The 18343-nt window shown below is 43.7% G+C and overlaps 1 protein-coding gene across 4 annotated transcripts in view; it reads right to left on the bottom strand.

The window, feature by feature from the left end:
• The window catches only part of NPAS3 (neuronal PAS domain protein 3), a 626508-nt gene extending 625729 nt beyond the window's left edge, over positions 1-779 (bottom strand). For all 4 annotated transcript variants that reach the window (XM_087747153.1, XM_087747150.1, XM_087747154.1 and 1 more), the window contains exon 1: positions 388-779. In XM_087747153.1, coding sequence (XP_087603279.1) covers positions 388-437 — 50 coding nt within the window. In that variant the 5' untranslated portion in view covers positions 438-779. The remainder of the gene's footprint in view (positions 1-387) is intronic.
• Positions 780-18343: the final 17564 nt, after the last annotated feature.

Raw genomic sequence — 18343 nt, 5'->3', positions numbered from 1 at the left:
CCCGCCTCCGCGCGCACACACACACACACACACACACACACACACACACACACGCCCGCTCGCCAACGCGCCCCGCCAAACACCGGCTCCGGCAAGCCGCGGCAGTGCGGCTGCCGGAGCGGGGCTGCTGCTGCGCGGCTCGCCCTGTGTGTGTGTGTGTCTGTGTGTCTGTGTCTGTGTGTGCGCGCCTGTGTGCGTGTGTGTGTGCGTGCGGCTGGCGGTACGCCCTAGGAGGAACTCCCGGTGCCCGGCTGTGCGAGCAGCGGGTGCCGGCGGCAGGTCCCCCCACCCCGGCATGGCAGCCAGCCCCGGCCCCCGGCGGCGGCGGCCCGGCCCGGCGCTGCTGCGGCTGCTGCTGCTGCAGGTTCAATAAAGAGAAAGTGTTACCGTTCTCGCCTGGAAGGATCCTGCTGAAAGCTTGGCTTGGTGGGCGCCATCTTCCTGGGATTTTTTTTTTTTTTTTCTCCTCTCTCCCTTACTTTTCCCCCTCCTGATGTTGGTGTGTGTTGTGTGTCTAGCAGCAGCAGCGGCGGCAGCAATGGCCCTGGTTAGCCAGACAGGCTAAGGAAAAGTACTGAGGCCAAAGCATCGCGGGCTCCCACTCCTCCGCGCAGTCCTGGTGCAGGTTGCTTGCTCGCTTGCTTGCTAGCGCTGCTGCTGCCGCTGCCGCCGTCCATAAGCCGAGGAGCGGAGGGAGCCGGGGCCCCGCCGGCCCCAGAGACATGCCCAGCGCAGGCAGCGGCGGCGGCCGGCGGCGGCGGCGGCGAGAGCGAGCCGCGGCGCAGCCCCGGCGGGCAGCCCGGCCGCTGGCATCGCCCGGCAGGTGCGGCACACACACACGCACACACACTGACACGCACACACACACGCACACACGCTCCCTCGCACCCCCGCGCCCGCGGGCCGGGCTACGCGGGGTGCCAGGCCATGGGGCTAGCGGGGCGGGGGCGGGGGAGGGAAGGAGGGGAGTCAGGGATCTCCGGGCTTGACCGCTGTGAAAGTATTTCTGGGCATTTTCCAGCTGCTTCCCCGGCTCCGCTCCCACTCTGCGTGCAGGGGACACAGGCTCCGCTGCCGGCGCAACAACGCCACTCAGTTGCAGTTTCGCACACTTTCCTCCTCTGGAGTCTGGGCTCCAGCAGGGAAGAGGGGCTGAGGGAGGCAGGGACTCTCTCCGCAACTCCGCGGGCGCAGAAGCGCGGCGGCTGCACACCGCGCCCGGGCGGCCTGGCCCCCGTGGGCTCCCACGGCGGAGGACGGGCCCGGGCGGGCGGGGGGGGGCCGCCGGGCGCAGGATGCGAGCGCCCCGCGGCCCACAGGGCCGGGCGCGGGGGTGCCGGGCGCCCGCCCGCGGGGACGGCGTGGGCACGGTGGGGCCCCGCGCACCCCCCCGGCCCCCTCCGAGGATGTGCACGCACGTCCCGGGAGTGCGGGCGAGGCGCTGGCGGGATAAAGGGCGTAATGCTGGGAACGTTAACGGAGAGTGATGACCCGCTTTGTTGGGAAAGGGTGTAGCACTTCACGGTGTTTGATTGGAGACTATGAAACTAATCATGAAATAAAGGCGCGGGGAAAAGAAACCGCTACCTTAATTGTTCCTTCCAGGACATCGGAAAAACCCGAGCGCTGAGAGCTTTTAAAAGAGAAATCACTCCTTCGCTAAAAGCTTTCCATCTCCAAGGTAACTTTGTGGCTGCTCTGCTGCTGCCTTGGAAGTACAGCTTCCTGGGCCTGATCCTGCTCCCAGGGAAAATCCAGCGGGCTTCCTTGGGGAAAGGAGCAAGCCCTGAAAGTCGGGGGGATTTATTCACGAGAAACGTTTCCGCGACAACGCCAAAAGTTTGAGGGCGGGGGGTGGGGGGGTGAGTGCGCGTGTGAGCCGCAGGGGAGAGCCGGTGGGGAAGAAGTTAGCAAAGCACCTGGAAGTTTGGCTGCGGGGTGTCGTCCGCGCACCGGGAGCCGGAGGGTTTCTTCCCGCAGGAGGCAGCCGGGCCGGCGTAACTTTGCGCGGAGCGGCCCCGGCCCCCCGCGCAGCCCCGCGGAGTGTGTGTGGGGCGGGAGCCGCCGCCCGCCCCGCGCTGCGCACGTGCGGCCTCCGCGCGGCCCTTGCGCAGGTGCGCAGCGCGGGGCGGGACGGCGGCCGCCCGCCCTCGCGTCCCGCGGCCCCGCGGCGGCGGTGCCCCGGGGCCGGCGGCGGGACCCCGGGGCCGGCCGCCCTGCCGGGGCTGCGGGAGGCGGTCGGGGGTGCAGGTGGGGATGAAGAACTGGGGGGGGGGGGGGGGTGTCTAGAAAGTACCACATGCCGTTCCCTGCCGGCAAAGCTGTCTCCTCGCCTCCAAAAAGGAAAAAAAAAAGTTAACAGGTGTCACCTCGGCTTGTGCAATAGCATGAGAAGGTGTCGGTGTCTGCTGTATTTTAAGCGTTTCCAGAAAGCACGAAGAAAAATCGTTCGACGTAAAGCACGCTGTTTTGTCGGTAATATATAGTCAAAATTTGGAAGAAGCGCAAAAATGTTTCCCCTTGTTAGGTTGGTGTGCGAGGCATCCAGACTGGCCTGGATTCCCATTAGTCAAAGTACTTGGAGATCTACTAAGCACTATTTGGATTAGAGGTGTTAGTAGTTTGTCAGAAAAGTATTGCTTTTATAACTTCTTCCTGATTGCAGACTGACATAGTCAAACTATTAAACGCAAAGTACTAAAAAATTGCATGCTGCCTTGTCTATATATTTCTGTTTAACTTAAAGTCTCCAGAGGTCTCTTTCATTTGTCTAAAAGCCAATCTGACATTTCTGACCCTTGACTTCCCCACTTCACAGACTAAACTATTGTGATTGCTGCCTGTACTTCCTCCTTAAAGTGTCCGTCAGTTTCCATTGTAATTTAAATATTTTATAAGTGACAAAAATCATACAGAAACCATTAAAAGAAATAAACTTTAATCCATTCTTTATATCTCTCACATTCAAGCTTTTTTTTTATATTTATATATATGAAAGATTGGTGTGTTTGCTTGAGCAAAACAAGACTCGTGCTTAGTTTCAAATGTTTCTCAGCTAAGAAAGTGCTTAGGCATCATCAGGGATTATTTCAGGAGTACCCGCTTCCTGTTAATTTTTCATTTAATAAAACCCACAAAAGTTACCACCAAACGTTTTCTATCATGGGCATCAAATGGAAAATACATCTTGTGTTTTCCAAAACTATAGGAAGCAACTCAAAGTTGCTGAACAACAAAACAGGCAATGGTCGATTATCTAAATCTGGCTCCTAAACCAATTAAGTTTGAAATATTACGCTGAAACTTCCTATGATTTTTTTTTCTTTTACATCATAGTGATATTTAGTTTGGATATTTGAGATTATACTGCATTTTTCTCAGTATTTAATTTAATGCAATAGTGGAAAGCAAGATACTTGGGACAGTGCCATTTTTATTGCATTTAGAGAAACGTAAATGTTTTGTTCTGGTTTCAGCCTACATTTATCTGTTGTCATCTACTTTTTTTGAGGATTCAGCTTCGGTTATAAGCTTATGATAGAGAAAACTAACAGATTCAAACTTCAGGTTTTGCCTCGTAGAAACACAAAGAAATGTCAGGTAATTAATTAAGCCTCATGTTAGTATCAGCACATATCGATGAATTGTTAGGGGGAATGGGCAAGGTCTTTAAACTTCATTATGACTTACTGCCAACTTTCTACGCTTTGCTTCCTAAAGGCGCTCTCTGTGAATTTCCTGCATTTGCATTAGAATGCATTTAAGATGGAAAAAATAACAGTGCTGAGTACACTTAGGGTTTCGTGCTATATTTCCCTGTAGTAACAGGTGACATGATAATACTGTTAAACTACAATGTGGAATTGCAAGTGTGCAACCCCAAGTGAAAATTGTTCTCTTTCTTGGTTGAAAGCAAATTATCAATCAGCATACCATGATCAATTATCCCCCTGGCTGCCACACACTGGGATTTGCACAAGGCATTGACATTGAGAAATTCCTCTTTAGAAAGGATGAGCGGACGGGATCCCAAACTTTGCAGCAGCCAAGCTAAGCTGCCGGGGTCTCACTTTTTTTTTTTCTTTTTTTTTTTCCTATTGTTGCTTTCCAGCTCATCCAAGACAAAACTAGAAGATTGTGTTTACTTCTCAGTGCATTTTAAAAGATGCTGTATTTAAAAAAAGAAAAAAGAAAAAAGGAAAAAACCCTCCCCTCCAACCAAGCTCCCCCCCAAAAAAAAAAAAAAAAACAGCAAGGAGAGATTTTAAAAAAAAAAAAAAAAAAGGAAAACAAAGAAACACAAAAGCACAAAGAAAAAGCAAGTGAGGGAGCCTCAGGAAGAGCCGCACACCCCTCTCCCACTCGGTGCTCACCGTTGTTGGTAGGAGGTGATGCCCTGGACGTTTTGCGGGTTGCCGTTGGCCGCGGCGCCGGCTCGCCCCATGCCCGGCGCCGCCGGCACCCCCCCGGCCGCCCCGCCGGCCGCCGCCGCCGTCACCTGCACGCTGAAATCCGGGAAGATCCTGATCATCCCCGCGGCTCAGCACCCGGCGAGTCTCGGCGAAGAGGTGCAGCAGCAGCGACTCTCCCTCCGGCGGCTGCAGCAGCAGAGCCAGGCACACTGCAATCCCATTAGTGAGTGGCGGCCACTGTGAGTGAGGAAGGGCGCTTTGATGTGAGCTGCTGGGCTGAGATGGAGAGGAGTTTGGGGGGCTGGGGCAAGGGGGGGGGGGAATTTTACCGAATTGCAAACATGCAACGCGTGAAGATTTGGGGGGGGGAGGGTGGAATATCAGAGCTACAAAAAAAAAAAAAAAAAAGGTATGTCTAATACCACTGGAGCTGTAGATATAAGAGAAAAATCCAAGCTGAGGAGGGACAGGGAGGAGAGAGGGGGGCGCAATTACTTTAGCGGTGCAGTGAAAATGATGAGCAGCAAATGTTGCCTTTTTTCCCTCCTCCTTCTCGTCCCTCCACCCCCCACCCTCCACCCAAAATGCAAGTCTTAGAGGATTTCTCTGTCTCAATGAAGTAATAATAAAGGCGGCTGACCACAGTCTGGGCTAGCGCCAACTGTGCGGGGGGGGAGGGGGAGGAATATCCCTGCTCCCAGAGTATAGTGAGGAGAAGAGGAAGAGTGGAGGATTGTTGCAGCACAAGTTCTTGCTCTTGGTAACTTGCTTTTGCTTTTGCTCCCCCCCTGCCCCCCCCCCCCTTTCCTTTCTTTCTATGAAGGGACGGCTTTCACAAGCGAGGAAATGCGCCGGTTTTGTGCAATGGCAGAGTTTGTTCCCTATTATAGGGAGCTGACTCTCCTCCCCTCCTAGTGTGCAGCAATGTTATTGCTAGTCAAACTTGTAAGGTGTGTGGTGTGTGTGCACGCACTGATCCCTACTGCTCCTTCAACATATCAATTATTCCGCCGAGAGCTGCGCGAAAACCCCTCGCAAAGCTCCCCTCCGGGTGCGGCATGCACCGCACCAGCAGCGGCGAGGGCGCCTCGTCCCCCGCCGCCCCCGCGGGACGCGCGGCCGCAGCGCCGCGGCTCTTTTGTGCCGCCCCGGGGCTGCTCGCACCCTCCCCGCCCCGCGCTCCGGGCGGGTTTGCCCTCCTCCCCCCCCCGCCAAGTGCTTATCCCGGGCGGCGGCGCTGCGCGGCTCCGCCAGCCCGCTGGGGCCGTGCCGCTGCCCCAGCCGCGGCCGCCCGCTGCCCGGTCCGCCCGGCCGCGGCGCTGCGCGGGTCGGACGCCGGGAGGGAAGCGCGGAAAGTTGGGCGGGGAGCGCGGGTGGGCGGTGGGGACCCCCCCCTCCCCGCCCCGGCGGCTGCCCCGCCTTGCTGCGGGCGTGGGGGCCGCAGCCGCCGCGGAGGGGGCGCGGAGAGAGGAGCCCTCCTCGCCGCGGTGCTCGGCGGGTGCTGCCGGGGCTGCGCTCCCCGTTGCCTCCTCCCTGCAGCTGCAGCAGGAGGCGAGGGGTGAGGAGCCCGTCCCGGCGGGCAGGAGGGGAGAAGAGCGGCGTGCCGAGTCAGGAGCAGCAGGGCAACGGGAGAAAAAGGGACCCCGTCCCGTAGTAGGGCCCCACCAAATCTCCCCGCTTCTGGGGGGACTCGGAAGGCACGGACCTGTAGCTCCAAGTTGCTGGAGCTAGAAGTGTCGTGCATGCGGGGGAGAACTGGACTCTGCCAGCCTAGTGAGTGGACAGCTAGCGAAGAAAGTAGCACACTGTGTTAGTGCACCTTACACAAACAGCAGCTGTACTGTTGACTGGTTTCTGAGGAAACCGAGGCTTATACCAAGAGGGACATGGGACAGAATACGGGTTGCACTCCAAAATACGTATGGTGTTGGAAAGGCTATGGCAACATCTCCGAAGGGGGCAGATGTCCCTGGCTGCCCCATCACTCCAAAGGCGTTGTAACCTTTGCTTCCATAAATCAAAGCTGTCACCTGATCCAGTCTCTCCTTTTCCCATGCAACTGTCTGCCTCTTGGAATCGTAGCTTGGCTCCTAATCTAACAATATCCTCTTATCTTGACTTTTCTTTCCATTTCTGTTCCAAACCAAATTAAGACGCACCAACTTTATGTTAAAACAGAGACGGCATTCAAATCCTTTGTATTAAATAGCATCTGTGTTTGCATTCTGTTTTAATACAAAATGCTTTGGATTGCAGCTAATACCAGGAGATATGAAACTGGTTAGTCCCCACATGTTGCACATAAAAAGAATTCATAATGAGCATCTGTGGGATGTGGAATGGATCCCATGAGTTAGCTGAAGACCTCATAACGTAAGAGCTGAGAAGCCTAAGTGAATTATGACTCTCTTTCCTCGCAAGTAGGATTAATTTTCTATCCCACTTATAGTCATTATCTATCCTGTTTATACTATAGGGACATCAGTTGTTTGAGTGTTAAATATGAAGACTTTACAGAAACGTGTAGCTTGTGGAGAAGAGGGGGGATGTTATTGCTAGGAAAAATGTTATTCAAACTCCATGTTTAAAGAGCAATATTAGACAAAGCTGCTCACTTTTTTTTAAAGGACTGTGAATTCTGTGCCTTTCTCTTACAACATATTTAAAATGTAAGGTTTACAAAGTACCCTCCATCTGCCTGTGGCCCTCCCAGTGATGTCAATAGGAATTTTGCATGCAGATGAAGGCCCGTATATGGCCTTTAGAGAGCAGGTCAATAAATGGCTGGAGGAATAATTAAAGACTTCTGAGCTGCTCCTTTCCTTTTTCTTACAATATAGTACAAGACTGGCATGAATATAGGCTGGGCTACCACTCTAATTGGCTATGGAATAACACTGAAAGGAATTTAAATGTGGGCAGTAGCCATTTTCCAAATGATCACTCCATTACAGTAGTTTTGTCTGTCAATGTATGGCCAGGCAGTAGAGTGGATGTAATCATGTCGAAGTCCCCATCCATTGATTGTCACTCTCTGCTCTACAGTGGCAACTCTAAGCAGATTTTCATGTTTCAAAGGGCCAGCCAGGACAGAGAGCCTGCCTTAGCCAAGCTTGCTTCAGTTTCGCCCCGAAAGTCACCGCTTTTCATCCACGTAGGCAGAACCAAGATCTCTTGATATTTAATAAGATCTTTTATGACTATTGATTAATATCTTAATTTAAGTGTTAATGTAACTGAAAAGTCAGTCTTGATAACTTTGCTTGCGCAAGTAGTCCCACCGAGTCAGTGGAGCTACTGACAAATAGTTTTGTATGCTGAAAGACAAGCAGGATTCAAAGGTAGGTTTGTGAATATCTGCAGAATACAGAAGCGTTTTCTTTCTCATAGCCCTTAAAAGATATCAAATAAAAAAACATTATGTCATCTGAAGAAAAGTCCGTTTTGATTGTTTGTATATTTTTTTCCCAAATTAACGATGATGGTAAAATCCAGTAAGGATTTCTGAGGCTTACACACCAATAAAAATATCCATCATCAAGCTTATACTCTGTGCCATATTAAATAGCGTGGACCCAATTCGCCACATATTTCACCAGTGCTACAACATACCATGATGGATTTAAATTAATTTGGTGCAGTATACTAGTGTAAATGAGATGAGAATCAAGCACAATATTTTTAATTTAGTTTATCTCTCATTTTGCTCAAATTATTCACAGGTTCTGGTGTCTAAAAGTGACACAGTTTTTCTCTCAATAACATATACTATCCATATACTGTTGTAACATATTCTGCAAGTTGCTTTAGTATTGATTAAGCTAAGAAATGTTCTAATAGAGTACTGCTGTTCCTAACTATGTACTGTAGACTTTCCTGTCTTAGGCAAAAACATAGTGAAGATAAAAATTAAAAACACATGACAGTGTGTAATATAATAACATTTAATATTTATGCTCTACATATACCTATCTATCACAATTATATATTATATCTTTATTCGCATTGTCAGTGTACTACTGTTCCTTTCTTTCACAGGTGAAAAAATATCTCTTCTCTGGAAATTCATTTCCATTTACTTAAAGTTAAATGGTTTGACTTTGAATTTTCATTATCTGCTGTTGGAAGGAGCCTGTGACAGGTATGAGAGAGAATGCTACAAAGCTTCATTGTATCATCTAATTTTTGCTTCACTTTAGTCAGATATCATTTAGGCAGAGAGTAAAATACTATACGTGGAACAGGATAAGATAGAACAAAACAGAACAGAAATAAAATAAAATGAAAATAGGATATATAATGAATTACAGTAGAAAAATGCCTTTATCTTGAAGTGATTTTTTTTTTTTTTAGTTATACTGATTCCTCACTAGTGAGAAAATTGAACTAATTTTAAATAAAAGGAATATGTCATAACAGGATATGGCATTTATCTTCCTGAGATAGGGGTGACCTCATCATTCACAAGTGGCGTAGCTATGAATGAGTAATCAGCCTCCCCACCCATTACGTGTAGATAAAGTCCACATCTTCTGTCTAAGTATTAAATATTCGATTTATTATTTTACAACTCGCCATCTCTACAAGTGTCCACTGACTGTTGCTTCAGTTGCTGCTACCAATGTGTGTAAGCAGCGTGGAGCAAAAGTAGCTCCTCAAAAGGCACCCTGCATAATAGTAAATGGAAGATAAGAAGGAAAATGAAAATAAGAGAGGAGAAGAAAACAAGAGACGATGGACCCGCAGGAAAAAAATTGTGGGCAGAACAGGGATAAGGAAACTCTTTAACTGACCTTTACTTTTGTTGCCTGTAATATTCCGAGAGCTTTATAACATACATGCAGTGAAAATATTTTTCATATTAATACCTCACATATATCAGCTACCTCATATCTCAAGTTATATTGCTAAAGTTATTCCCAAAGGAATTTATATATGTATAATGCGAGAGAAATATGTAGTTAGGAAAGAATTCTTTTTTACTATTTATCATCAGCAGTGCACATTAGAGAAGAGCTGCAGTTAAAAAAATACAGTTTCTTTCTAGAACTATATAAGATAACATAATTTTCTCCTTCAAATGATGTCACGTGCTGCATTTTGTTTTCATTCCTTTGTAAAAGCAATGAGTGCAGTTTAAAGAAAATATTTAGAGTTTAATTTTAAATCAAAAAGAACTGGCTGTTCATCTGTTTAGAGGAAAAAAAAAACCTCTAAATAGAACATGAAGTCAGGAAAAAGACCATCAAAACTTAAATAGGAAGTACTCAAATATTTTCCATCTTCACAATTCCTTGACACGTACTCAGGGTTGGAAGAGCAGATGAGGGAAATGTCTTTTCTGAAAGGTTGCGCTGGGAATGAAGGGCAAGATTAAGGTAGCCTCCCTCCCCCCTGTATTCAAAAGAAAAGCAAGCAGAGAGTAAGATAGAAGGAAAGTGCCTGGGGAAAGTAGCATCACTATCGAAATCATAAAAGATGTATAAGGACATCAGTGGAAGAACTAGAAAAACTATTAGAAGAATGCCCTACAGGGCTATCCCAATGGCTCAGCGATTAGCACACTGCGCTGCCACTGGGAAAATGCAGCTAAGGTTTGAGGCCAATCGTAGGATCTCACTCATTGGTACTGGCAGCTGAGAGCCTTACGAGGACAGTGGGTCCACAGTGGAAAAAGACTGATATATTGCTCACACGCCTAAAGATATGTACCTAGGCTCTGTTTTGACCACTGAAGCTGTCTCAGGGAGGATTGTTGGGTTTTTTCGATCATCAGCTAGCCTAGTTCCCCCTCTGTGTGAAAGCAAAGAGCACCTCTGGCCTACTGTGTGATGACAGGACAGCTAATTTTCCAAGGCTGGAACATCAGTATTGTAAGAGACTGAAGTGTTAAGAGCAATTGTCTCAAAGCTTGCTTGTGTGTGTTTATCTGATAAGACCGGACAGCAGACCACTCTTTTGTCTGATAAGACCGGAGGGCAGACCATTCTTTGGCTTATCAAGTACCACTAGCTTGCAAGAAAACTTGTGCAAACTTGCTGAAGCAGCAGGCCATTCTTTGGCTTATCAAGTACTACCATCTTGCAAGGAAACTTGTGCAAACTTGCTGAAGCAGCAGGCCATTCTTTGGCTTATCAGGCACCACCAAGAATAGGACACCAACTGGTATCCGGGCCAGGCCGCTTGCCGACCAACAATATATGTTGTGTGATTAAATGTGCATGTGTTGGGTACGTGATGTTGCCCTGGGTAACCAAACGGAAACGAGAGGGCAAACTCCCTCTCCAACACCGAATAAAAGATGGCACAACAAAACCTGAGTGTGGCCATCCACCACCGAAAAACTGAAGACTGAGGACCAACGGGATGCCGCTGGATCCATGGTGGTGACTATCCTTTGCTTATCTCTCTGAATGCTTGCTTAATTTCCTCCTAATATTTCCTGCCTTTCCTATTGCCTTACTCTTTTATATTTACCCAATAAAATGTTTGATTGGTGGCATGTGACCTCGTTTGTGTCTTAATTTTGCTCTTGGGATCATTGCAAACCTTCCCTGAGCCTGACAATCAGACTGGGACTTAACAAGTATTAAAGGCAATTTCTCTTGTGTTGTATACTTTGCTCTGGCCCCAAATATTAGTGAATGAGTTATCTCTTAGCACCAGAGGTTTCCTGCAGTGTTGATCCTCCACAAATTTTCTACCAGCTCCAGCAGCCAGCTAGTTTTTCCAGACTCTACCTGCTTCTGCAGAGAGCATGTAACCTGTGATGTTCCTTGAGGCAGTTTTGGCACCTGCGCATCCATTTCCCTTGTCTTCAAGATCAGTGCTATGCCTCCAAAGTAGAGTAATCTGCTACTTCGTTGGAATCAAATTGGGGTCATGGAGACCACAACTAAATAGTGCTGCTTCCACCTCCACAAAAACCTGATTCATACCACACAGCCTGATAAGAAGCTTAATTCAAGAAAATGAAAAACAAATCACGTAGGTGCTTTCTATCTCCAGGGCTTCTAAGAGATACCAGCATATTATCCTGTGTTCTCACCACATTCAGATTTTTGGTCCAGTAATTCCCTTTGGTTCTGCTCATCCATAACATAAGTGAAACTTATAAGGGCCACAGGGCTAGTCAACAAACTTTTCCCTTTTATTTATTTACCTACCTTTACATTTAGTCTCTCCTAAACCAAAATAATTTGCAGAAGCAGCTGTTGGTGCGTCCTGGAAAGACAGCAGCCTATTGGCAGCTCAAGGTTTTTGACTGTGCTTAGAGGAGAATTCTTATCCTTTCCCTCACTAAATAGTCATTCCCTTCTAATTCAGAAGAAACGGAAACCAAATATGCTCTCTTTCTCCTAATTCTTTTTTGATGAACACGTCCAAGTTAATTATACATACAGGAAAAAAACATCGAGCTTTCACTCAGAGCTCTTTCAGACAAGTACAGTCCAATGTACCCTTTCTTCTTTGGTAGCTACCATTAGTGCTCTGCTGAATCATGCAGCAGTGAACATGAAACAAGAATATTCACAAGACTACCCATGCCTGTGTTTCCTCCCTTACCGTCCAAGCTGGAAGTCCTAATCAGCACCAAAACCAACAGTGTGTAAGTGGGAGCTGGGATCCCTCAGCAGCAGAGGTTGTAAGCATCCAGTGCAGTTTAAGGCTGTGCTAGGTCCTTAAAGCCATGCTTCTTCACAGTTGTTTGTTTGTTTGTTTGTTTTCTGTTTTATAACAACATTTTTTTTTCCACTCACTGAAGAAGACAGTGCATTGTGTTCATGCATAGCATGGTCCCAGGTGAGCAGCCATGTAAATCTGGGACTCTGCTAACAGTTTCTGAAACTTCAAGCATAGATAAGAGTCAGAAATAAATACTTTGATCTTTGGTCCTAGTGTTTTTCCAAAAATAATCAAAACTTGTAAGGAAATATATGTGTCAAAGACTCGAATGCAGGCTAGCCTGTCTGAAAATGCATCCTTGTCTAGGCACAGGAATCTCTAACAGAGTACTGTTCTTATTTACAACTATTTATTATTCTGCAATTTCAGTTCTCACTGTTAAGAAGCTGATTGTCCAAATTCCTTCCTTCCTTTTTTCCTTATTCGAGAAATTAAAGTATTGCTCATACTTACAGGAGGCCTTCAAAGTTTAGATACATCTCAACTCTTACTCTTTCAATTTCAAACTTCTCTTGGGTTAAAAAACAAACAAACCTTTCTATAGTTATGCATGGTCTATCAGAAACCTTAAAGAGATAGCTTCTGTCATTGCTATCCATACTATAGTAACCATTGAGAAGAGCTAATGAATGTGATGTGCAGCACTCAACCAAGCGTCCTTCCATTTCACTCTTCAGAATTTCTTGCTTGGGGAACTTAATTTTGACAAAATCAGAAAATAATCTGAGGTCTTTTTAGTCCACTGCTAGACCTCTATTTTAATTTTCATTTTCACAGATAGGGTAGTCCACAGACTGGCCACAAATTGCACCAAATTCGGAACATGCTGAACTCCAAGAGTAAGTTTCTTTTTTGTTCATTGGTCGTAAGTCTTCTCACCACTTCAGAGTGTATTTTCATTATCAGAAAGTGGTCTGGACTGTAGTTTCTCTCTAAATAAAGTTGAATACTTCATTCATTGGAAGTTACTCAAAAAGGCTACCTAACATTCTTCTCTTTTCGCTGCCGATGAATCACACTATCGAGTGGACAACATAGAAAATGTCTTTGTGACTTTTGAGACTCACTCTATTCGGTACTGGCAACATGTTGTATGGAGAACTTCAGAACTCTTTGAAGGAAACATATAATGCGATTGCCTGGTCATCGATATATTAGTTTTAAATATTACAGAATTTAGCCATTTTTCTCTTGATTACACATTTGAGGCAACATATATTTGGCTATAGAGTATGTATAGTTTGGGTAGATACAGATGTGTGTAGGAAGAAAATGATAATTTCTCTTAGTTCAAAATTCATTAAAGAGGCTTTATCGTACCTTTTTTATTTTTGTCCCAAGACAGATACTCATTTGTCTTTAATAACTTGACAACCAGTAATGACTGTATTTGCTTTATTTGTACACAGTTAAAAAAAAAAAAAATTGTTGATTCCTTTACTACTCCCTTGATAGGACTGGTTGGTGAAACTTACTACTTGCTAAGGGTGTCACCTTTTTCTTCTCCATACATAATACAGAAGAAAAAGCAAGGGAACTCTTCCAGCCAAACTATCATTTCTTTTGACATAGGTCCTTTATTCTGGAGAAAACCTTCTACAGATTTTCAAGCATATTTCATTTAATATAGATTTGGCCTTTTCAGTCTAGAACAAGAAGAAATATCAGAGAGTTCATACAAGTAGACGTTGTAACAGCAGCAACATCTGCACAACGACAGAGCTTATTTTTAGTTGCAACTTGTAATAATCACTATTCGTCTCCTCAGCTTCTCAATTTCTGCAAAAATTTTCTGGAACAATGTTTTTGTTTCAGACTGTAGCATCATGGGAAGTTTCATGATTAAGAAAATAAGAGGAAAAATTACTTCCTTTAACTGGACTAAATCAATATTTCTTCCTAAAATAATTAAACCATATGCAGATAAAAACTATTGTACAGGTACAAGTATTTTTTAATTTTTTGGGGGAATATCCAGATCATATAGCAGTAATTCTTCCAATATTCAAATACAATCACTGAATTAATTAAAAAGTTATAATTTTGTCTTGAAGAATGTTATTAACTGTCCATGGTATTTTCTATGCCATCAATTCAGTAACAGCTTTTCTGGGTATCCAGTCCTTCACTATATGCCAACCAAGTACAGCAACTAGATTTATCTAGACTATACTATAATCTATTACTCTTTCTGAAGCTAAACTTTTGATTCTAATCAGTTTTACTCAACTGTTGTCAGCTTATGGAGAAGTACAATGGGTGAAGATCTGCATAATAAAGAAGATACTATATGCAAAAAAATCTTGAATTAATAAAATGACTAAAGCTGATATATCAAACACCTGAAGCAGAAAAAAAAACAAGGTTAAGATTTTTCTTGAACTCATTGTACATCTTACACTTTTTATGTTATACATTAATAATACTTCAAAGTTTGCATGTCTGAAGATAGGAAGAAGAAATATTCAGTTTAAATAGCAATAGTATTCTTAGCTTTCAGAATATTCTTATTATGGGTCCTTGCTACTTTCACTAACATTACTCTTTTGCATTTGCTTTTTAGGTGAAGAAGAGTCCATGAGTGGGAATAATGCAAAATAATTTGACTTTTGAGAGACTGTAAGCTCTTCAAACCTATTGTTATAACAGATGATGCTTGACATTGCAAATCATTCTGTCTTCCTTTTACTTATAAGTCCTGGTATCTGTCATAGACTGTGTACATACATTCATATGGTACTGTTTGGTTAGTAGAACACACACGGCTGGAATTAAAGTATTTAATTTATTTTAAGTATCTGCTATCTTCGCTGTTAGTTAGGAAGATCTCTAAAAACTGAAAAAGTATCCCTTAATATGGTTTTCAGGGAAAACAAGTGTTTAAGGAAAAAAAAAAAAAAAAGAAACAGACATACCAAATACACGCAAAACATGCTAACTGGAATGTACCTTTATAATTACCAAACAATATTTCTTCAGGTATGGACTGCATTTTGATATTGTTCATTTTTTCACATACACATTATTCCATAATCTAAAAAATAACATAGTTTTGCAAGCAGATGCCTAGTGATTTATTATTAGGCTCAGTTATGATGCTGCAGAAAGATAAAATTACTACTAACCTTTCAAAAGAGGTCCAGGGTTGAATCCTCACTATCATATAAAGAAACTAAAATTTGACTCTCCCGTTAACTTCGCATAGAGTCGTGGGAGGGGGAACAGTATCTTTGAATGTTAAGCCACTGGTTTTCATTCATGAATATTCAGAAATCTAGTCAACCCAAAATGGAGACCACTGTCTGAGACACAGTCCTTGTTTGGAAAGCAAAACTGAGGATTTCCTGAGGCTTCATTCTGTGAGAAAACGAGCTGTGGAACAGAAAATGAGTCAATGCCTTTTTCCACCACTAAGTACTGAAGTTAATGTGAGTGTGAATCTATATGTCTTTGTTCAGAATTACTGTAAGTGTTCTCTCGTGGAGAAATTGCTCAGTCTAAAGATAATTATAGTTACACAGTCATTCAGGTGAATTAGTGCAGGGAAAGGAAGAAGGCTCACCTCATCACTAATGGACACAAGCAGTATGCAGTGACTGACTCTAAACACGGGCTGTTCTGAAGTGTCCTAGCCAGGATACCAGCAACAGTATCTGCTTGGATAGCAGATGTGTATGCCCTGCTCACAGCTAATTATTTCTGCAGAGTGACAGTATGATGGTGATTAAAAAATATATATTAATATATATGGTATATTAGACCTATAAATACATCTTGCCTGATTTATCTGGTCTGAGCTCATCTATAAATTGTCTGGCTTCTGAAGGAAAATGGCAAAATTGTCTTGCATGTAGAGGGATAGATTTCGAGTTAAATCAGTGGTTTCAACAAAAAGATCTAAATGAATGACAAACTCTGAAGAGCTCAAACAAGGCAATTGTAATACATAAATATCAGAGGGCATGTGTATGTCTTGAACAGATACCAAACCTGAGATCTGAACCTTTTTTTTTTTCCTTCCATCCATCCAGATTATACTTTCCCTCTGAGAAACCAAGAAGAATAAGAAGAGCATTCAGTACAGCGTAGCAGTTAGAATTGCAACACACCTTATTCAATCATGAATTTGAGTAATAATTGAGATGTAGTCTATTTCAAGCAAGCAAGCACGCTCATCCTCCTCCAGTTATCTCCACTGTCAGTTTAATCTCTTGGAAGAATGCTGTAGTTTCCTGAAAAAAAATAAACCAAACAAAACCAACCAAACAAAAAACCCACAAAAAATACAAACAAACAAAAAACCCATCAACCCCACACCACACAAAACAAAGCATCACCAAAAACATAAGTATTTTGAGTATATCAAATTGGACTTTTTATATGACTTCCATGAAGGACAAGGAAGAGTGCTGATACATTTGTTTTTGAAAATGTCTTTCTGGGTTTTTCATCTCCCCCCCACCCCCAAAAAGAGGTTTATAAAAGAGTACAACAACGACGATAATAAAATAATAATAACATAACAGCAACATACAAAGCAAGTGACACATGACGCAGCTGCCTACCACCCGCTGACTGATGCCCAGCCCATCCCCGAGCAGGGTACTAGCAAAAAAGTGTGCAAGATGCTTCTTTCTTTCATACAAGGTAATATTCAGTACTGCTTATCTGGAATCAACAAACTACAACCACAAGAAACAAGTTTTCACTGAAGTATATTGAGGTTTGCTTTTGTCTTTATGAAGTGTTTGAACATTTGGTCTTGAAAGTATGACAGTGGAGTCAGTGATCTGATGCTATTAAGAATGAGTTTTAAAGTGAATTGAGAATGATTTTTAATAGTGTTTCATTGAAGTCAATGGGCCAACACTATCAGAATTGAGTCTCATTGAAGTTGTGGAGATTAATTTTTTTATTTCAAGCCATTGAAGTCAAAGGAACAAGCTACAGAAAGTTAACCCCACGCAGTGCAATTACATTCAATACAGCCTCATCTTGTGGAGAAAAAAAGACGACTTTATTAAGTACAAGATTTGTGTATCATCTTTTTCACACAATGTTTTTAAAAAAAAAAATAAAAACAGAGTAGTATCACAGGGGCTGGTGGAGTGACTGTAAACAGATATTGCAGCTAGGGTTTTAGGATAATTGTACAATACCATTTACCAGCACAGCTCACATAATACTACAGCATGTTTTCAAGAGAGAAATGTTAGGCAAGATATCACACCCTATACTCTTTGAACAGTGCCTCAAGCTCTTGCTTTTGCTAGATAGCCATGAGAATCAGGCTGAAGGAGTCTGATGTCTCGTGCAAAGGGTAGCAATTGTAAAAAACACATTCACTGCCTTTCTCTCCCAAAACGAAAGAAACAAGTCTTCTGCCATGAGAGCAAGAATACCTTCACTTTAGTGACCATTTACAGGGTTTGCAACATTTGACTAATAGGGAATAAATTTAGCTACTTATCGTCAGAAAAAGGAATCTTCAACATTTTTTTAAACTTAAATTTAATTACTATTAACTTCTAAAATATTTAGAGGAACTAATGTAAAACCAGCAAATGCCTGATTAGATTCTACTATGTTTTGTAGGAGTTCAGAGTGAGACACTTCCTTTGCTTTACCATTTCATGGATGCTGTCATTCCCCAAACACTTACCACTCTATAATCAATCACATTACAGTAGAAAACAATGTCAATGGACAAATATTACACACAAACATGAAATAGCTACGTGGAGGTATTTAAATAGTTCAAAGTCATTACATATTGTATAATTGATGTGCAGGTTTTTGGGTTTTGTGGTTGTTTTGTTTTGTTTTTTTTTCTTTTCTCCACAGCTCTAAAATGTTCTCTGTGCTCTAGATCTATTTCCCATTGATTAAAAATGATACCATAAACATTTCTTAATTTTAAAGTATAAGTACAGTAATTCCAAGTTTCATTGAATGCTTCAATTCTTTATATTCACAAGTGTCTTTGCAGCTCCAAAATAATCTGTAATTGTGGAACCTCTGGAGTGAAATTATTACTTAATGTCCCATCCACACTGGGACGAAGGTCATAAGCCAACTTAGATGGTGTATGTAGGGTAACAAAAGATAAAAAAAAGTATGTGCAACCCAGTCAATATAGGACTTAAAAAGTCTAAGTCAGCCAACATAGATTAGCTTAAGTAGTCTCAAACATATCCTCTGAAACTCCAGGTGGACAGTGATGAGAATGAAGCCACAAAACTCTA

This window comes from Nipponia nippon, unplaced genomic scaffold (assembly GCF_047370975.1).
Source record: "Nipponia nippon isolate SJK-2023a ecotype South Korea unplaced genomic scaffold, ASM4737097v1 scaffold_11, whole genome shotgun sequence".
NCBI lineage: Eukaryota > Metazoa > Chordata > Aves > Pelecaniformes > Threskiornithidae > Nipponia > Nipponia nippon.
Note: the sequence above shows the minus strand (reverse complement) of the source record. Positions and strands in the feature narration are given on the sequence as shown.